Source organism: Solea senegalensis, linkage group LG3 (assembly GCF_019176455.1).
Source record: "Solea senegalensis isolate Sse05_10M linkage group LG3, IFAPA_SoseM_1, whole genome shotgun sequence".
In the NCBI taxonomy this organism is placed as follows: domain Eukaryota; kingdom Metazoa; phylum Chordata; class Actinopteri; order Pleuronectiformes; family Soleidae; genus Solea; species Solea senegalensis.
The window spans coordinates 12,730,094-12,751,873 of NC_058023.1; the positions used below are offsets into that span (position 1 = coordinate 12,730,094).

Sequence of the window (21,780 nt, forward strand, 5' to 3'; positions counted from 1 at the left end):
AAATACCAAAGCCTTTCACATTAACTTTCCTTCACTTCTCTATTGCTGCAACAGTGGGTGTTCACCGTTTGTCTTAAGTGACAGAAGTGATGGATTGGTTAAAGCTGCTCATTTGCGTTATGAACATACACACCGGCTGGCTGTCAGGTTACTGAGGAGCAGATGGGTTAAAGATCTAATCAGGGCACAACACAGTTAAGCCAGGCTGTCAGTGACATCAGCGAGTGGCACTAACAAAGACGAAGCGAGGCTCGCTCGTCGTGTTGCTGCAGAATCGTTACTGCTCGTCCGAGGCTGCAAACAAAATAAATATGGAGACACAATGCAGCAGAGACGCTGCAGAGGAAGAAAGGGTTTTTACTGCGTGCGCATTTGTGTAAAAGACCAGCAAGGGGAGGGAGTGAGAACGAGGGAGGGCGGAAAAGGGAGGAGGAAAATGCTCATATAATGGTAGATTAGGGTGCTAGAGTAGAGATGGGGGTGGACGGAGATTTGTGCCTCGCTGAGACCTGAATGGGGGAGGGGTTTTAACTGCTGAGAGAAACCCCTCATGCGGGGATCCATTGTCTACCATCCTCAGCTATGATGACAACAGTCAACATATAGCATTCTAAAACGTGTAGTTGATCACCACATGTTGCCATTTTGTCTGGGTTTCACAGTTTCCAGTGAAAGCCTTTTGCTCACATTTTAGGCGGAAGGATTTCCTTTTCTTCTACTTCATGGCAGACAAAGCAAGCAAGCAAGCCTCTCCCCTAATCAAAACGACTTGTCTATTATTAAAAGCTTTTAAACGGCGCAATGTGGCTGACTATAACTCTAGTGTGTTGTTGCCACGGTAACACATACCCCTAGTCTCGGCTCTCTCTTTTTTTTCTCCCTCCTCCCTGGGCTCATATTTCAAAACTGCCAGCAGTCTGGAGCGCTCACACTGCTGCCTTTCAACTAAAAGCTTTTTGTGCTGCCAGTGGAGGAGAATGAAGGGGAAAGGAGTGCAGGCGGGAGTGGTTAGAGCAAAGGGGAGGGAAAATGAAGGGCCACCCTCACCGTTGCCAAGGCAACTTGATGTCATGCTGACATCATGCACCACTAAAAGCTTTTAACCGGATTCTTCTCCTGCCTTAGGCCCCATTTTGAGTCCTCTTTCAGCTAGACTAGGGGGAAGGGCACAGGCAGGAGTGTGTGTGCTGTCTTGCATGTTTCCCCACCTCACTCAGCTCTTAGCACAGTAAAAGACTTTCAAATCCAACCTCTAAAGATCCTCCTTCTGCAACCACAGCCAGCACAGGCCAAGAGAACCATTTCAAACATGGCAACAGACGACGCTTTCAGCTACCTACTGCCAGGCCACAGTGAGAAACACAGGCGGGCCCCGAACTGGACCGACGGTGAAATGAAAGCCCTCCTCTATGTGTGGGAGGAACACCACAACGAACTGAAAGTGAGTAAGAGGAACGCCAAGGTTTACGAGAAGATGTCCCAGAGGTTTTTCCAGCTGACCGGAGAGCAGCGGTTCAAGGAGGAGATCAAGATGAAAATCACAAACATGTCTTTCCAGTACAGGCAAGTGCACCAGGTCTCAGTGACTCACAAATCCAGCTGTTGCATGACAATAAAAATGTATTTTTGTTCCTTTTTTTTTTTTCTACAGGCGACTGAAATCAACAGTTGGTGAAAGTGGTGAAATGCCAGACTGGCCATACTATAAAGCCATCGACAAGATCCTCACCAAGCCGCTGGAGAACGAGCGAGTGAACACACTGGAGTTCCAGGCCCCAGGTGCGGGGCCTTCAACTTCCTCCCACTCTGCAGACAACCTGATTCCCACCTCAGAGGAGGGGATGATGGGATTCCTGCCAGAGTATACTGGCTCCTCAGATGAGATGGAGATAAAGCAAGAGCTGGACTCTTTGAGCTCTGACAGTGACAACACACAAGGCTCCAGGTAATAAAAATTACGTAGTTTGTGCCTCAACACACACACACACACACAGGCTGAGATGAGCTTATTTGGTGCTGCACAATTAAGAGAGTAATTTAAACAGATATAGGGCTGAAACAAGTCACAAAATTGATTGATTTCATTTTGATATTCAATCAGTCTGTTGAGTGTTTTTAAAAACAAGCTCAGATTTTTCAGCTTCTTACAACTAAACGTACAAAACCTTTGTTTTGTATGTTTGAGAACATCATCGTTTCAACGTTTCCTGGCATTTTCTGGACAACTGAATAATTGAGGAAATGATCGACAAAATGATGACCTAGTTAGATAAGAAACAGATTGTTTGGACCAAATGTGTTCATTTTTGTTTCGTTTTAGTTCTTCTCAAATATTTCTGATAGAAATACTGACATCAACAAACAAAATACCCTTTTCTAAGCTTTTCAAGCCACCATCTATTATTCATTGAATGTAGTTTAGCCAATTCCCCCACAGCCAAAACACACTATCCAGCTCTTTTTAGGCTAATTACCTTTCTAACACAACTGGAATTATCTGCTTCCTTCCTTTTGAAGACTAAATAACTGTTGGTGTTACTTACTTTTTAATTCAGGCTTGCTGCTTTAATCCCCACCTGAGTTGTTATTAGACAAAGATTCTCATCTAAACTAGTCTAAATGTCCAGAAAGACTTGGGTTTGGACATTTTCTGGAGTTTGCCGTTCACAAACAAAGAATGCTGACAGGTCCAGACATGTTCACAACAGGAATAGGAAAATTTCTGGAAGTTGTGGCGTCTGGTCCGAGCATGCAGGAGGCAGGACACATTATCTTGCTGTTTTCACGTAGCTTGTTTCTCCTCCTGCATATGTTTTGGGTCGCTGCAGTGCATTTGCCCCTTGTCGGCCACCGTAGAAATATGTTACCTGAGAATGAGAAAATGAGCTTTTAAGGCTCTGCCCCTTCTCTGTTCTTCAGCTCCCACCCTGTGTCTGCGAGGAAGAGGTTTGCCAACAAGCACCTGTCTTTGAAGAAGAAGAAGCTGCGGACAATGCAGGCCATGCTACAGCAGCAAAAGAGGTCAAACCGAGCCATAGAGGAGACGTGCAGGGAGGTCCGCCGATCCCTGCATCAACAGAACCTCCTCCAGGTCCAGTGTCTGCAGCTGCAGGAGCGAATGATGAACATTCTGGAGAAGATGATCCAGCTCCCGTCAGCCACGTCGACATCATGGGCTCAGAGTGGGGCCAAAGACACAGGGAAGCCGTGAGGTGTATGTTTGATGAGAGAGATCGTATTGTCTGGTGTCACCTATAACCTCTTTGACACAAAAATAAAGTCAGTTTATTTTTGATTTCTGATTAGCATTGAACAGCGAGGTACAGTTGTGCTGTTGTGATGTCAGTTCATGACCTCCAGTGTTTTTACGGACCCTTGTAGCAGATCTTCTTTGTTGATAGTTTTTACTGACTTAAAAACACAGTGGCAACAGTAGCATAGCAAAAACAGACTTATCTTGTTACATCAGCCCTCCTACCACACCAGGAAAATTACAAGATGTGAAATGTTTGATGCCAAAACATGGAAATCTGTTATAAATGTTATATGTTATGAAGGTTCTCCCCACCCCAGGTTAGGGGTTATCAGCAAATAGCATCATGTTTCTTTTTTTGCAAAGGGACATTGTACAGCTCTCAAAAATTCCCTCATTTTTGTCACTAGTAACGAAAGATTACTGTCTCTCTCCCACAGAGGAGACAACTGTGTCCAACCTTGAAGATACAATAACATATCCACGTAGCTCTGCCACAAATGCCTCTTACAGTTCAGTGTTAAAATTACATTTCAAATAGTGCACAAAAAAGAAGAATCAAGGTGAAGGACAATTATCGGCTTCCTTTTAAATCCAGCAACTTAGATTACAGTACGCGTCACTGTAACGACACAGGTTTGTCGTCTGCCTGCACAGTAGTCGTACTGTGGATAGTCATTTATATAGTATTTGACGGTGAGTAGCATTGTGCTTTCAGGATGTGACAAAAGTAAATGTCAAGACAGAGACAGCAAGCAACACTTAGATTTCTTTTCTTTATAACATGATATAAAGATGACATGTACTTATTTGGTTTCCTGCTAAATAAAACAAGTCTGGCTCATGGCTTCATGTGCTCGACTGTAATTTTCCCCTCTGTCAGCCAGCCTGGTTGTCTCTGCGTGGTAAATGTTGACATGCAAAATACACAGAAGGCGAGGAGGCGATAGAGCTGAAATGTTATGGTCGTTGCTTTCCTGCCTATTTTAAGAGGATTTGGAGAAACTGGGGATTAATTTGGTTCCACTGCACACAACACCAACCCCCTGCAAAACACCACCTCATGGAAAACAAAATGCAACAGTTTTTCCATGACAAATACATCAAATGATACTGCAACCTGTTGTGGGATGTTGAACTCACGCCAATGATCAATAAAATGCAATCAGTTGTAATGGTCTGGCAAAATCCTATTGTCATGTGACACATGGAATACTGTTCTAACATTTAATAGCTAGTCTGGATCAGATATCTGTAATGAATTGCTTCCTAGTCGAAATGAACATTTCAGGTATCCACAACTCTATTCTCCTTGGGACAAATTGCATCACTTTTCTCATTTATATATGTGGGGTTTGTCATTACAAATATCATCTGTAAGGCAGAGGAGGAAATGTGCTATTCAGAATTTGATATATCTATATTCTAAGTCACAATTATGCATCACACATGAATTATGCATTTGCAGCAATCCACAAGTAAGAGTGTTCATTTTGACTATGAAGAATTGAATTGAGAAGACCTGTAAAATCAGACCTGTTAAGCAGCTTGTCACACATGACATGATCCATAAATAGACTTTCATTTATTCCCATGTTTTCCGCATATTTGTTGACAGCACGTGTGTCACACGGCCACGTGACTTCATAGTGAGAGACCGTTGCAGCCCTTTGACCAGACAGGTACTGCCTGAGTGTGTACACAGTGTAAGGTGGTGCTGCGCCAGTGCAGATAACACTGGCGATACATATACGGTCACTGGAGGACACAGCTGTAACTTTGAAGTCATTCTGGTAAGATTTATGCTTTGTTTTTGTATTTTATGTTAATTTACCACTTATGTGTTGGGGATTTTTCTCCACATGCAGCGTGTTTTTTTTTCGTGGCACGTGTCCAGTATTACTACAGTGTGTATTTTGTATTATCGTTGCTGTATATTTAAGTTAAAGTGAATTAAAACGCTCGGGCTTTTAAATGTGATTTACTTTGGCGCATGAATAAGAGACAGTGGACTGTCATCGACACCAGCCAATAACGTCACTCGGATTGTTTGAATATTGAACGTGGCGGGCGCGGTGATTGGCCAGACGACTGCGTCACGTGCTCCAAAGACGTTACGCTGTCATGGTTACAATGAAAGACGCTTTGTGATTGTGGCTGTGAGTCAATGGAAGGAGGCGGTGCTGTCGCTGGTGCTGCCATATGGACTACTACTGAATCACGGCAGGGAAATAAATAGCAGAATAAAGAGGAAAAAAAGTAAAAACAGAGACTGAAAAATGTAAACACGTGGACTTTTAAAAAGAAGTGTCAACGTGGATGTAAGCTAGGTGTCGGCCATTTTGCGGCAGGTTTCACCGCCGGGAAAGGTAATTTGAAAACTTCCAGCAGAACTTAAAACGTGGAGATACTTTGGTTTGTAAGAGTGAAGCATTGCTTTATCGATTTAATGTTGTTATTTGTGGTTTTAGACTCAAATTAGCGCCGCCTGCAGCCTTCGTCGGGTGTTTGCTGCGTTGAAAACATGTTTAAGTTGTAAAATGTGAGAGGGGAGCTCGGAAAACAAAACAGTCTGGTTGTTATTAAAGTGCTGTTGAGGAGCAGCTGCTACTTTGTTTTGGGGGGTGTGGGGTCATTTAGCTGCGTGTCATTATAATGCGTATAATTGCTAAACAAGATGGATATCAGTGCTTTGCTCTCTTATTAAATTAGGCACCTAAACCCTGACTATTTGTGCCATGATATCTGTATATCGTGTACACATATATATTATTATATCTACTTTTGATGGTGTATTGTATTTGATTTAGGCTATACAATCATTAGTCCACGTTTTGTATTATACTTGCTATTGTATTTGTATTTTGAAAATACAATTCATTAAACTAAATACATTTTAAGCATTTAAAAAGTTTTTAGCAATTCTTTAAAATAACAACAAAAAACAAACAAACAACCAAATGCTCTAAAACTGTTTCCCAAACCTTTTTTAAAATGGGGACCCACTTTTTTAAGGATGACAAACAACCACAACTAAATATGTGATACAAATAGTGACAAGAGCAGATTTCTTCAAAAAAGATCGATGTTTGATAAATGTCACAGCTTCATTTTATGCACAGATATTTCCTCATAAAAGGCTGAAATAATAGAGCAATTATATTTGAGATGAGGCCTGAAAGAATAAGTAGTTAGGGTATTAAGTCATGGTTTTAATGGGCAGAACTTGATTGACTATTTGATGTTATTTGATGGTTCTACCTTCTTTAGTAGATTTTCAATTTCTCTTTTGTCCCAACATTTTCATGACTGTTTTCCTTTTGTCCTTGTCTGTTTTACATTTTTGTTCTTTAGCACTGCTTAGAAGTGGCACTCCTAATTATGTTTTATTCTTTTGTAATGTAAGAATAGACCTTCTCCCCTATTCTCTTTTTGTTCATGCTCTAGGGTGTTAAAACACCAAACACTATATTCTTTGGATTAACCAACTAAAAAGTAAATCTTCTAAGTATTCATTTGGAAAACCAGTAATTGTAAAATACTCAGTAGTTGCAGCCCTGGGTTAGTGCTTTAAAAATGTTTGATCACAACCAGTTCTATTGAAATGTAATAAGTAGCTTATTTATTTAATTATCACTGTGATCACTCCCCCAGCCATATGTTTTGTATAGTTTGTTAAACTGTAAAACTGCTTTTCAGCTTGGCTTCTCTCTGCTTTGTTTTTTTTTTCCACTGTAGGATGACTCCTACACAGTAGTGTTGGCATCCTACAAGTGTTTCAGTTCCCACAGACTGGATCTTACTGCACCCTAAAACAAAAGATGAGGATACAGGGACAGCCTGAGGGCGCAAGGAGGCGTCTGGATCTAAATGTGGTCGGTGAGCTAAGGAGCGTTGAAGTCATCCGTGGTCGGGCAGGATATGGTTTTACTATTTCGGGACAGAGGCCATGTTTGTTGAGTGGCATCCTGGAGGGAAGTCCTGCTGACCTGGTGGGACTTAAACAAGGAGATCAAATCATGGCAATCAATGGAAATGACGTGTCCACAGCTTTGCATGAGACTGTTGTGCAGTTGATTGGCAGCTGCAAAGGACCCTTGCAGTTGGTGGTGCATTCTGCCAGCCGAATGTTGGGGAACCCCATTCTTAATGATGTGAAGTTTGGGATTGGCCATAAAAGTGGTATTTTCCAAAAGGCAGCTGTTCTTCGCACCATCTCCGACGATTCGAGCAATTCCTCTTTTAACTCAAATCATGCAGTCACCAGCAAACAGAGGCCGGTATCAGAACCTGATATGTCACATTGGTCTCAACAGTGGAGTGTTTTGGCTGAGCAGCTGAAGAAGAAAACATCCAGAGTCGAGAACACAGACTCTGTTTTTACAGACCCAGAAGACGTCAGCCCGGACTGGAGTGTGTTAAACATGACCTTAGTGGTTGGATACCTTAGCTCCACAGAGCTGATTTTGAACACTACAGAGTCAGAAGAGGACTGTTTGAAGGTCATTAGGGAGCGAATACGACAGTTGGGAACAGAGCAGGATACCCATACTCTGGTGATGATGAAAATAATGTTTGACTGTATCCGCCTTTGTGATGACATGGGAGCTGTTTTGGCAGCTTTCCCTGCTGAAAACATTGTCTTAGGAGCTGTGTGTGCTGAGGACCAACGGTTCTTTTGCTTGGTCACTACAGCACATATAACAGATGGCCATGTACCTGAGGATGGTCCTCTTCGGGCCTCCTGCCATGTGTTCTTTATTGACCCAGAGCTGGGAAACCACGAGGACCACAAAGGTATTGCTGGACGTTTTGGCTTTGTCTGCACCCCAGATCCAGATGCTACGGGTTGCCTGGAGTTCCCTCAAACTCCTCCAGATGTCCTTCACTTTGTCACTGTTCTGTACAGTTACATAGGGGAGGCAGTGGAGAGGCTGAGAGTAAAACTGGACGTGGAGGCTCAGCAGCAAGCCAAGGAGAATGGTAGCTGTGACAAACTAGGCAGCGCTAGCAGCAATGGGGACAGTGGAATTGGAAATGCTTCCCCCCCTGAGGAGAGAGCAGATAGGGATTTCCCTTCTGCAATCCAAGCCCACCCTGGGTCCCACCTCCCCAGCTGTCCATGGGATTATCCTCTGACTGAAGACCTTAGTCCAATCAACCTTTCTGAGAATAACCAAAAATGTAATCCAGAGAACAGTGCCAGTACACATTCCCTTTCAGAATCACTACCTGGGCCTGATTCACTAACCAGCTTCTACGGAGGTCCCCCACCAAGGCTTGAGTTCCAGTTTAAGCCCCCACCACCTCCTCTGCCTTTGGGTAAAAAAACAACCTCATTTGCAGAGTCTTTAAGAGGTAGCCAACGGTGGTTGTCAAAATCAAAGTGGCCAAAAATCCCTAACGATTCTGACCCTGAAGTGATCAACAACTGCTCCTCTTGTGTTAACCTAAGCTCAGGCACAAGCAACCTGCCTCCCCCCATGCACCAGATTCCTCCAGACAGGTACCAGTCAGCAGAGGTCATGATGCTGCCACCCAGGGAGGAATGGACCAAAAGGTTTCTTGAGCACAGAGAGAAACAGCGCAGCGATATTAATACCAAAAATGTGAGTAAGCTTTTAAAATCCTTTAGTTTGTTTGGTTTTACCCTGCAGCCTCTCCGGTTGTTTGAATTGGTGTAAAAAAAAAAAAAAAGTTAATATGTATGAACTTTAAACGTTATTTGTGTGTTTTTTCGAGTATATTTTTCAAATAAGTTTTCAAATATGAATAGGTCTCATTATTGCTCATATAGTACACTATAGTATAGTATACTATAGTATAGTATCCTTGCAGGTAATTTCTTAGACACATGGTGAATAAAAAAACTTTCTGCAGAGTCACATAAAGTAGTTCCATTGTAGGGTCAGTCACAGATGAGACAAAGCATCTGTTTCTGTACATTTGTGTTAAACACAGCGACACAGGAAGTATTAAATAGTCACACGAGTCAAATTTCCAGACATTGAGGGGGTGTTGGTAAGGCGATTTATGTGTCGCCTCAAATGAGATACAATACTACTATTTCAACAGTCAACTGGTGCTGCTAAATGTGAATTCAACTCAGAGAGCACCTGTTGTAACTCAATGATGTCTTTGTCATAAACCTGTCTCGTGAGTGTATGTATGCTTTTGTGTGTTGCTCTCCTCATTGACCACAAGATGTCCCTGTTTTTCCATGTAGTGCTAGAATTGAGCCTCTCTGGGGAAAAGCATGATATGTGAGCAGTATATCTGAAGGTGGTTCCCTTTCGCAGTCAAAGAAATGGTTCCACTTTTCTGTCTTGCGCGCAAATATTTTCAATTTAATTAGTAAAATTATAATTTAAGGCAAACCTTATCGTGATACCACTATGTGCTGGTAGACAAAACAGCTGAACTCCAGTTTTCAGGCATTTACTTCACTTAAATGTAATTAGTTGCCACCTTGTTTATTTAAGCAAAGTATTTTCCTGGAGCTGGATTTTGCTTTTGTCCCTGAGCAATTACATCAGAGAGGGGGACAATCTTGTACCGGAAGCCAGGCAAATTGCAGGGTAGATCTCATGTCATCATGCAGTGTAATTATCTGTGATTCTTAAACTCTTGTTCAAACTTTGGACACTGCATCTCTTATCAGAAGAAAAGTGGGTAGCTGATTAAACTGCATTTATCATTTGTGTAGTGATTGGCAAGTGGTTGTTGGTTCTCTGCTTTGGTGGTTTTGACAGGTGAACCTCATGTAAGCAAGCCACATTTTGTCAAATGTTGTCGAGCCATTACATTTCATATCCATATGTACAACTGATTTGAAATTAAAATAATTACAGTAACTTCTACTACTATCTACAATAGCTGCTACCAATATTTGTTTGTCTTTGCTAAACCTGTGTATGCTTTATTTTGACAGGGCTCCAGGTTTTGGGGAAGGGGTTTTGTTCGTGCCTCAAAACGGCGCTCTACCAAACGTCTCAGCCTGGCGCGGTCACTGGACGACCTTGAGGTATTCACTACCTTATTCTATTGTTGATTTGCTGAGGATTTTAGTGTCTGTGGAAAAAAACAACAACAACTACTTGATATTAAATTCTTTCATTTTGCTGTTGTCATTCTTTGACAGCAGTCGTTTTCATATGAGCAACAGTGACAGTTATAGTGCACCACTTTTTCCATTTGTCTTCTGTTTAGAATTTGGAACCTTTTTTTTTTTTAAGTTGACTGTCTGACAGTCTACTTTCCATTTTGCTGTTGCCTGTATGCGGAGAGGTCGGCCAGCCTCACTAATGTGAACATTCAGGTGGAGCATTATGGACGATTCTGCTCCACTTTTTGGCTCTTTTTTAAACCACTCATTTCCGTTGCCTTGAACTCGGCATTCGCTGCTGCACTAGTGCAAAGGGTGGCTCACAAAGTGGTCTTTGTGCACGGGTTGGAGGCATGGTCCTGTTTGTTTGGTCTCGCTAATGAGCACTGTCGCACCACTGAATATCGTGCTCACATTCTCTTATTAATGCTGCCGTGGAACTCTCTTTCTTCAGTCATCTCTGCATGCATGCGTTGCTCATGCACACTGAATACAAATTCATAAAAACACACACTTACCTCTCCCTCGTCTAGTAATTGCTCTGAACTCACACGAACAGACAAAAACAAACCAGATACCGGCATACTGTATTGTGTATACATATATATATATATATATATATATATATATATATATATATATATATATATATATATACATATATATACACACACACGTAATAGTCACACACAGACACATCTGTGGACCACACATACAGAAAAAAGTGGCCCACCACCAATCTCCTCCTTAGGATTGTCTCAACACACACACCGCATAGTTCCATTGTTTAAAAGCACCAGGTTCTGAGCAGGTCTTCCATAGATGTACTGCCACAGGATTAAAGGTGGCTATACACAGCAGCTGCGCACTTTTTTCTTGCACAGCACAACGTTTGTGCCCTCTTTCATTTAGATTCACTGTATTTACAAAGACCCCTTATGTGAAAAATGCTTCAGATAGTAAATGCTCCTACTCATCTGTGCTGTATATTCAAATCATACTAAAGTACAGGTTGTATACCCAGTGAAGTAGGAGTGTAAGAAAATACTGACAGTTTGAATGATGATTTTAAAACTTAGTAGACATGGGTCATTGAAAGTGCTTGAATTATGTGCAAGAAAAAGGTTAAGTTGATATTTAGGTACTTTTCTCCCGCCGCCAATCTGCACTTGTCTGTTACGATGCAAGTAACGTGCAAGAGAGAGCAAATTATGGGATGCCTGGGAAATGCAGAATTCAGGGTCACTGGCTCACCAAAGAAAATTACAAAGACTGGGTGCCCCAAGATCTCAAGAACAATCACTTAGCCAGATGCAGAGTGTAAATCAATAAAAGAAGACACCATGGGTGAAGCGGCTCTTACAAGTTGCCCTCCCATCTTAAGCTGTGTCAACACATTCAGTCCACGAGTGTGAGGGAGCTGGTCCTGGAAATCCTTGAAAAGTCATTGAATTTGGTGTCAACCAAGGTGTGGGAACCCTGTGTATTGATTATTTGAAGGGTTTTCTGGCAGTGGTTTTGTATTGTATTTAATTCTCTGACCGCTAGTTAGTAAATGGCGTATCACAATACAGCATATCGCCTTGCACAAAGAATCACAGTATATCCCTTTATATGTTATTGCCACCCCTGTATTGGTATAAGTATCTTATTGCTAGATTATTGCCAATGCACAGCCCTATTATGCAGTTCCAGGCTCTAAGACGAGAAGTAAGTTATGTTTTTAGATTTTGTGTGTTCCTTGTTGGCAGATGTGGGAATATCCCTTTAGCAGGTGTTTCTGGTGGTTTTGGTGATGTATTTCTATATATTTAGTTTGCTGTGGTTATGGCTTCCCTGCAGTAGCGAAGTATAACTGCTTTCAGACATTCACTGAAGTTCAGACATTTCCCTGAAATTGTCTGGAGGGATGTGAGAGTGCAAATGTCTCTATGGACATATTATTGAACTTCTGCTGTCAACTCCCTGGTCAAATTTCGAGTGTGAGTGAGATACAGCAGAAAAGTTTCTGGAAAATTGCTGTCCACATTACCCCGGTGTTTATGAGCGTCGAAATGGACAGATTTGAAAATGTAGTCAGCTCTGTTTTAGGTTGAAAACTCCTGGGCTGCATTTTATTCTGGACAGGCAGATATTGAGATGACTCTGTTGACACTTAGTGAGTAGTTCTTTTTGCCGTGACTGTGAACAAAAAGCTCCTTTAACACTTAACTTTCAGTCTCAATTTCACCTTGCCTTTAGTCTCATAAGAGAAAAACTTGTTCTTATTCTTCAACCGTTGTTGAATCTTGTTGGTAGTGCTTTCTAAAACTAAGCAAATAACTGCAGAGGAGGAAATTGGTTTCTTCTTTACACTTGCGCACCTCTGCCCAATGTACCTGAAAGGTCATGTGATATGTTTTCAGGTATGTTAGTATGGAGATTATACCTGGAGACACTTGCCTGGACAACTATCATTTTTGTGTGACAGTACCACAGTTAGGTTTACTTCAGCATTCAGTTTTCTTTGGCTTCTCCAGTTTCGTCCCACAGTCCAAAAACATGCAGAGGTTTATTGTACAATGTAAATATGCCATAGAATTGTGAATTTGAATGAATGTGAGAGTGAATGGTTGTGTGGACGTAGCCTTAATGTTCCAGCACGTCTGACCCAGACAATTTTTTTGTAAACAGCAAAAGGTAAAAAAAATGAGTTCAGTTTAAAATGCAGACTGTGCGAGGCTTCAGCAGTTGTTAAGTATTTCATTTTAAACTTTTTGAGTGGGACATTTTCATGTTACAAAATAGCAATGGTTGGATGGAGAGCCAGATTCTTTCACACTTGTGGTATTGTGTTAAGCTCTGTCCTTTTTTACACCTTGTGTTTGCTTTGTTGCACAATGTTTTGTCACAGATACAACCTGGACTTCACACCTCTGCTCTATGTATGTGAAACCTGCTGTTACACCAACAGGCAGACAAACTCAGGCTTGTCTATGTCTGAGTTTGTCTATCTATGTTGAAAGTGTCAGTAGTGCCATAAACATTGACCTTTTGCAGTAGCGTCTTCCTATATATAATCAAGCTCTGACATGTAGAGTCAATGCATGTAGGCTGACTTCTAACAGGCGAGGTAGGCTGAGTTTGGCTTGGCATTTATGTTAAATGTAAAATAGAATGTGGGTGTCTAGATAATGATCATTTGTGTTACATTAGACAAGACTTGGTAGAGTTGTTAAGCCATGAGTAAACGTTAATCATCAGACATACTGTACATGGAGCTGACTTGTCTTGTCATTGGCCTGCTTTGTGTGTCTATTTCCCTCCACCTGGTTTTGAAAATCTACATTCAGTGAGCTGGATTAATGCTCCCTGGTAACCATTTGATTACATAAGATACTCCCGGATGCCAGCAATAAGGACATGTATGTCTGTTAAGGCTTTTCAATAGGATGTGAAACTTATGATTTGAAGTGCTGGTCATTTTCCCAACTCCTCCTCCTCTCCTATTTCTTGTCCTAGGTTGAAATGTTCTGATGTTGTTTGGTCTTGCCACTCTGTGTGCTGTTGCTGATTGTTGTTTCCTTTTTTTATATATATATATGTGTGAAGGGAAGACCCAGCATGGTGGGAGAGCTACCAGCACTCTTGTGTTGCATATTGCATGACGTCCAAAATCACACACTAGTGCAGCGTCATGCTGGCTCTGTTTGGTTCAGTACAAACAAGCCATGCCAACATAATAGGGATATTCTCAATGACACCATAGTGTTATCTCTGTTGAAAGTGTGCTTTCATTTTCAAACTCTTGCAGGTGGTGGAGCAAATCTTTTGAATGACTAGGCGTGGTTGCTGCCTCCCACTGGTGTAGTTGCATCACTTTAATTCTGTGATAAACAACTGGTCTCAACAGATTCATGCAAGTGTATTTTCTCTGCCATTCATGGCGTCCACCCTCAGTTGCTGTTTGTTTTGCTTGCAGTCATATTGGCTCAGAAGGAGGGCAAAGTGTTCTGATCTTTGCAAATTGTTCAATATTTTGTACCATCAATTATGTTCTGCTCCCAGGGGAAAGTTTAGATGTTTGTAATTAGTGTTGAATCTGCCCTGGATTTGAAAGCTGATATTAAAATGTGAGATTTTTAAAACTCAAACATGGATCTACTAACCCACTGCGTGTTACACTTTACACATATCCCTTCAAATATTTTATCCTATACATCCTTAAAACTAAGGTTTGTAGGTTGCCTACCATATAAGAAATTGTTCTCATGGTGCAGCCTTTCAGACTGTATCTAATGGAGAAGCAGATTTAACTTGTCATGGCAGGTATATACATTCTGACTCGTAACACCATAGGGAATGTTTCATGACTGTCGGAGGCAACTAGATCCTCAGCGAGCAATAACCCTGGGGTTCTGATTTCAAGAGCTTCACCCTGAGTTCATGGTCAAATAACGCCCACGACAAACCAAAGCCAAACCAAAGACTTATAGTATATGAGGTTTAGTGGTAAGCAGTCGATGTGTGGGACCAATGGCGTTTCTGTTAGAACCCTAATATCATCAGTAATACCAAAACTATGACGACCTCATACACATCAGAGGGGAAGATCCAGATTAGAAACTGAATCCTGTGAACTTCTCTCCCCCTTTTGAAGAAGACTTCACTCCACTTAAAGAAAATAGGTGACCTGACATGACTCTGTGTTTGTTCACGTTCTGTGACGGTATAGCACCGACAACAGATGTGAGTGTTTCTGTAGCACTTTCTAACTTGTTGTGAAGGATGTTCTGAAGGACTGTTCTCATGGCAAAAAAAATGATAAGCTCTCAGTCATTGCGCGCATCTGGTCACACAAGGACTCTGTGAGACTATTGTAGAGTTCACCATCAGTTCTTAGGGCAGAACCTTGTGGATAAGCTCTGTATGTGGCCTCACTGCATGTTGCGGACAAGCCCAGGACAATTTGGACACGTGTGGCCGTGTTGCTTTTTCCACGGTTGGCAGCGTGCGTCACAGTGGCCAGCACAGGAATGAGCAAATGCTTGTTATTTTTCTTCACATTACAAAGACTCTGACACGTAGTTTTTCATCCCACGCACTAAGTAGACGAGCATATAACATTGTGCTTTTAGTCACATTTTTGCTATGTGCCTTTCTGGTTGAGTGGAGAGAGAAACTACCTCATGGCTCCGTGTTTATGGTGATTTGGTTTTCCTGCATCTTTTAATGAAATATTTTTGATGTATGCTGAGCTTCTGTTGTCCTTCTATCCGTTTATGTGTGGGCATGTTATAGAATGTGCTGCCTGTCTTAATACCAGCGAGAGCCCAGATGAAAATGCCCCCACATCCCACCGCACCAATTGCCTCTTCACCACAGTCTCCTTGTTTCTAGCTCCAAACAGATGCTCTGCTACTTTACAGAGATGACACCATTAACAGGCTGCTACTTTTGTGTTCACACTTACTCTGCCTTCTGATGTGCTGCTGCATGTGAAAACATCTGTCGGTGTGAGCCGTTAGTCAGTGCAGTGTTTTATTCAGGCATACTCTGGGTGCCTGCTGGGAAATTTGGGCCACCTCTTTTGCTCTATGAGTGTGAAGTTTCTCCTTTTAGGTGTAGAGACATTACCAGCTTTTGTTTGCGCGCCTGTGGGTAATAGATCTGTCCTGTGGGCGTTTCAGAAACCAGGAGAAGGCATGAAGACACAGAGACAGGGAGGGAGGTAAACAGAGGAAGAGGAGGAATTTACAGCAATGAGAAGGAGGAGGGTGAGAGAGAGAGAGAGGGAGGGAGAGAGAGAGAGAGAGGAACCGGCAGCAGAGAAGAGAGAGGGAGCTTTTGAACTCCCAGTAGCTGTCAGGATCACTGGCTCTCCTGCACACTCTCTCCTCCCCCGTTGTGATCTGTCTCGGAGCTGCAAACACTGACTCGCACACACACCACGGAGCTCCAGCGGATGGACTCGTTTATACACACACCAGGCGTGTGGAGCAGCGCTGAAGACTAAACGCAACCACACAGCACCATACATGGAGCAAACTTTAACTCTCAACTCTGTAAGTCATTGTCATGAAATCTTGGAAGTCTTGATTTTGTCTGTTTTCACTTCTGCCATCTCCATCTGTCACACCAGCGGTGTCTTCTCTGTCACCGTTACTTTTCCTTCTTTGGGCTCTTTGTAGCTCCTGTTGTAGCCTTTGAGCAGCATACAGTGGTTAGTTTGTGTGGTCTGTCAGAGGAATGTTTTGAGCAGCGCCAGCTGAATTCTCATGCACTGTATGGTACACACAGCACTGCTCTATACAGCAAAGTGTGGTCCAGCATCAATATCTGGCTGCTCGCTGATTTTAAATTAGACATCATACTACAAGGGGTTTGTGTAGTGACCCAGGATTATTCTTGTGAACTGCATTTAGTCTCTGAATGGTGTGCACGCTGTTGCACTCGCCTACAATGCTGACCCTTTTCACAGTCAGTTTTTGGAAGTATGATTCACGATGAGACGAGATCGGAGGCTGCTGTCCGATAAAATAAAATCCTCCGCGAGTCTTCAACAGCAGTGTATTTGAGGTGATCATGTTACAGCAAGAGTTTAGTTTGAACTTGAAATGGTTGCCTGTGGTTTTACCCTCCCCACTGGCTTTGTGCAGACATGTCCTCGCTCTGATTCACCATTCTTATTATTCACATATATTTTTGGTAAAATACAAGTTGTCCTTTTATGACGCATGATGACAACATGATCTTTGTCACTTTTGCAGAATGTGTTAATAAACATTAAGCAACAATGTACGCAGCTATGATTGATAATATTGAAAGGGTCGCTAAAATTAGCGACATCATATCTTGAGGGTGTAATGTCTTGAGAAAATTAACCAGAATAGTAAGTTCTTGCGCATCAGTATTAGAGGCAGAAGCACACGACGCACTTCTCACTGACATCACATGGCCTGTTCTGGAGTGTGGGTGGACAGTTGCGCTCACGAAATGTGTCCTTAGGCTAGCATTATAGGACACAAAGACTCGGCAGCCTGACATTTTCCAAATGTCTCCAGCTCTATGATTCCTTTTCTTCTTCTTCTCCTCCTGTGAAATGCTTTATTGCAAATACTTAGACTATTCTTTTTAAACCCACAACTGGAAAAACCCTGCATTAACACAACAAAACTTAGTATTTCATTGTAAGTTATTTAACTGTCCAGCTGCTGCTCACTGCATGAATATGCAACAGTCAATATCCAGATGACCAGATGTGGCTGTGGTTGCTGAGTTTGCTGTTTAACCGAGCTGTAACCACGGAAAATACCCGCTGCTTCTCCATCTCTGAACAGAGATGCAGTGCAGCTCCACTCTTGACTGTTGTCACATGAGCGCTGCGACTTTCGTGAAACATCTCTGGAGATAACCACACAGTTCTTTGTCATCCCCTGTAGATTGCTTGTATGAAAAGATGTCTCAACCAGGATGGATTTGATACACAGCTTCTGGAAATGATTCATTGCCCACTCACTGTTTACCTTCCTCAACTGGTCTATTATTACATTTCTCTGCCTCATTGAAAGGGACTCCACTGCAAAGGGTGTGGAGGTTACTCAACAACGAATGGTTCTAGAACTGCCAAAGTTTTGTATCACTTCCCTCCCCAGTAACAGTTTAGACATGTCTGGGGTGCAGACATCAACTTCTCATGTTCAACTCTTTACCCCACACCTGTAGCTCAGGCAACACTGAGATATGTTTGTTTCATGTATGAGACAAGACAGCCTGGAAAGGATTGGAGGACGGCTGAGAGCTGAGGATGGTTGGTATCATTTTGGCCTTGTGTTTGAGGAAGATGCTGCAGAATCAGGCCATGGTCTCATCTACTTTATGCTTTGGAATCGACAAATTGTTGGGGCCAACAAGTTACCCCCAGTGATATCATGAGGCTTGACACTCTTATAAACATCATAATCGTGTGTACAACACACACAAATCTTATATTTTTGTAAACAATTCTGCTTTTGCCTCAGGTTAAGTGAACAAATGTGTTACTATTCCAGAGGCAGTAAATGAAAAGTATGCACTGAAATGCAAATGATATAGTGCTAGACAACTTTAAAGAGGACTAGCATGGTTAGTTTACATATGGTAGAAATAAATAAGAGTATTTTAGGAGGGTTTTTGCCTGTATTCAAGGCATCACAAAAAAATCTGAAGTTGCAGTGTGAGCACCAAGCCAAGGTTATTGTCACCATTTCCCTAGCTGATGCTCCCTTCATGACCAAAAAGACCACAGACGGGTCAGCAGGACTAAGAAAGTAAACAATTCTGGCACTTCCTTGTCACTGGAAATATACCCTATATTGGCTTGCACACTCCCAGGAGACTGAATATCTTAGATATATTGGTCTTATCAACATCCAAACCAATGTACCCAAGCCAGTCTTTCCAAAACATTGTACAATAAGCCTTCGTGTATTAGAAGGAGGGGGTGGGGGGGCTCACAGTGCTAATTATAGGTGTCAAATTTCAGGTTGGAAAGTCCATTTCTGGTGTTTTTTATGGAAGACAAGGAGAGCGGTAGTAGGGTGTGGTGCCATCTTATGTGGTTTAACCACCTAAAGCCCTCCAGGTTCATCTGAGCGCAGCCCCTTGTGTTCGATAATAAATGGAGATGGGAGGGGTCTTGCTTGGCCACTAGTTCTACTTTCCCTCTCTTTAGTTATTCTATTTTGGTGGGATTCTGCCGAGCCCTGTAAACCAACCCACCAGTGGCATTCCAATATTAAACACAACAAAGGCAGTTAATGTCATGTTTTTATGCATTGCTTTTATGCTTCACATTTGTAGTGAGTGAGTCAGATGCCATGAGTTGAACAAGTTCAAACAGAGATACATATCAGTTAAGTTGGGAAAGAGAATATCTTCTTTAAAGTGCCACGGTTCTGACGCTACGAGAAGTAGGGCAACAAAGGGAGGGGGAATAAGGTAAACATGCAAGCACACCCTGTTTTATCAGCAGCAAGTGGTGAACCCACACACCGACAGCACTGCAGAAATCATAATGCCATATTAATCCAGTCAGGAGCAGAGCCGTACCCATCTGTTGTGGTTTATTGGTTCGAGTTGGGGAACAGGCAGTAGATTACTGCTGATCACAGGGATTAAGAGATGAAACGCATTTTGGGGATGGCCTCTGTTTGCATGCAAATTACTCACGTCTTCAAAGACATCGAGAGCATCTTATTTGTTTACTAAGTGGATTACATTTAAAAGCCACCTCAACCCTAAAATTGGATTCCTTACTCAGCTCATGACCTGTGTCCAGTCCACCCAACATCATTATAATGTCTGATGTAGGATTCTTATCTGTTGTTAAAGAGGAAAACAACTTTTTAAATGAATTAAACTTCACTTTCATTAAATTACAGCTAATACGCGCACTAACCTTACAACCCTAACCTTAACCTAACCACAAGGACTACATGGTCCTGACATATGGCGTATTTCCACCGGCTCTACTCGCCTTGCCATGCCACGGTTTAAGTAGCGTTTCCACTAGTATAGTACCTGGTACCAGGTAATATTTTTAGTACTTGGTCAGGCGAGGTTCAAAAAGCGTGCTGAGTAGGTACTATGCAATGATTGGTCAGACTGCTGGCCACTGTAAGTGCCGTCACAGGAAGAGACGTCCCACACACAAATCAAGCCGAACAGCGCCGAACTGTAGATCACTTAAAACTACTTAACAATCCTAAAAATGTGCGTTAATCTCCAACAACTACAGGAGTCTGGTGTAAAGTCACTAGTCACTTTCACTCAGCCGTGCAGTGATGACTCCGCCCACGTTAAGTAGGTACTTTTTTGTAGTGGAGATGCAACCTAATCGTGCCGTGTCGTGCCGTGCCGAGGCGAGGCGAGTAGAGCTGGTGGAAATACGCCAGTAGTCAGTGTTTATGCCAGGAAAGGTCCCAAAGAGGTAATAGATATTAAATATATACACACACACACAATGAGTTCAAATCTGAATTCATACCTGTCTAAATTATCTGGAGGTATTTTTAGTGACTCACACGTGGTGTTAATATCCACACTGGGTGATGATCCAAATTAAATCTTGGCAGTTCCAGGCACACGTGTGCACCTTATAGATGAATTAAGGTCATAGTCTTTGAGCTATGTGACATTGAAAGGCTGCCTTCTCCGCTGATGTCTCTGACCCATTGCTGTTTATTAATGAACCAAAATGAAATTTTCTTTTACATTGTTTACCATACACAGATGTATGGATAAGCTGTGGAGGACCTGTGCACAGCATATTGATTCCCTCAGCTTATCCATGAACCGCTCACTCTCGCTCTTTATCTTTGTTGTTTGTTTGTGTGTTGTTGTTTTTTTAAATAAGAAAACCATTCTGTGTTTCATACTCGGCCTGGTTATAAACAGCGCTGCTTTGTCTGTTTAATCAGACATCAGCTGCTTTCAGTTATCCATTTAACAATGTCCAGAAGAAGAAGAAGAAGAAGTGTAACCGTGAGGGGATGTACGTAAGAATGCCAATGTCACTCATGGAACTTTTTCTTGTCTGTACACTAGTCAGATTTCCAGAGAATCCCTGAATGAACCCATGTGAGAATACAGTTGAAAAATCTCAGAGTGAGCAGCTAGTGAGTGTCCTGACTCCTGCAGGCTCAACTCAGTCATCAGTCTCTTACTGTGAGCTTCATATGTGAACAGCATTAATTTCCAGACCCAGGTTTGCAACAGTTTCTAGAGTAAATGCAAAGAACTGTGTTTTGTTTTTTCTCTGAAACTTGTTTTAGCATAATCTAGAACAATAAACAATAATGTTTGTAGTCGAGCTGTGATATGCAAACTGTTGCTGGCAAACTTTGCATTTGACTTTTTTATCACCATCTATTTTTGTACAATGCTGCCACAAATGTGTTTGTGGTTTTATCCGAGATCACATTTCCTTTTTTACTTACAAACAAAAAGTAAGGACATTTTGGGATTGAAATAGGCTTTCGCGATGTCACTGTAGAACACTGCCTTTGATCTCTGAACATAATGTAGATAGTTCATATTGTTTACAGTGTCTGGTCCACTAGCATCACATAAGCATGCTGACCTCATCAGATCCTTGTTCATATGATAAAGTGCCTGGCATATTTGTGGTGACAAACAAGCTTCCCCTTAATAAAAACACCAGATTACACCTCTAACACAAGTCTGTCTGTCTGCTATCTTCATTTATATGGCATGAGCAGTTTGATAATTCTCTGAATCAGTCTGTCGCTCTCTGTCTTGCCTTCCCTGGTTGGGAAAGAAATGCCTCTTCCATCTTATCAGTCACCGCACCCTCTCTCCCTCCCTCAAAAGGAAGTTGCCTCCATGCAAAGCTCTTCCTTGATGTTATTTTTCGGGGAATAGTTTGTTTTCTGCCGCAGAT

At 42.1% G+C, this 21,780-nt stretch overlaps 2 protein-coding genes across 4 annotated transcripts in view; both read left to right on the forward strand.

The window, feature by feature from the left end:
* Nucleotides 1-908: 908 nt before the first annotated feature.
* msantd1 (Myb/SANT-like DNA-binding domain containing 1) lies at nucleotides 909-4,125 on the forward strand. The gene is made up of 3 exons (XM_044021453.1): nucleotides 909-1,563; nucleotides 1,652-1,945; nucleotides 2,920-4,125. Exons 1-3 carry the CDS (start codon nucleotides 1,310-1,312, stop codon nucleotides 3,209-3,211), a joined length of 840 nt encoding a protein of 279 aa, XP_043877388.1. The 5' UTR covers nucleotides 909-1,309; the 3' UTR covers nucleotides 3,212-4,125.
* Nucleotides 4,126-4,394: 269 nt separating this feature from the next.
* rgs12a (regulator of G protein signaling 12a) overlaps nucleotides 4,395-21,780 on the forward strand; it is a 42,197-nt gene continuing 24,811 nt past the window's right edge. The window contains exons 1-3 of one of the 3 annotated variants that reach the window (XM_044021450.1): nucleotides 4,395-5,046; nucleotides 6,992-8,862; nucleotides 10,185-10,277. In XM_044021450.1, coding sequence (XP_043877385.1) covers nucleotides 7,075-8,862; nucleotides 10,185-10,277 — 1,881 coding nt within the window. In that variant the 5' untranslated portion in view covers nucleotides 4,395-5,046; nucleotides 6,992-7,074. Of the gene's footprint in view, nucleotides 5,047-5,417; nucleotides 5,623-6,991; nucleotides 8,863-10,184; nucleotides 10,278-16,158; nucleotides 16,403-21,780 lie in introns of those variants that run through there. The other 2 variants (XM_044021449.1, XM_044021452.1) reach the window with 2 other exon arrangements.

Bases quoted from the DNA above. Each gene is read 5' to 3' on its own strand.
- msantd1 (XM_044021453.1), top strand. From the start codon at position 1,310: ATGGCAACAGACGACGCTTTCAGCTACCTACTGCCAGGCCACAGTGAG. The intron at 1,564-1,651 runs GCAAGTGCACCA...TTTTTTCTACAG, and splicing joins AACATGTCTTTCCAGTACAG to GCGACTGAAATCAACAGTTG. The intron at 1,946-2,919 runs GTAATAAAAATT...TCTGTTCTTCAG, and splicing joins GACAACACACAAGGCTCCAG to CTCCCACCCTGTGTCTGCGA.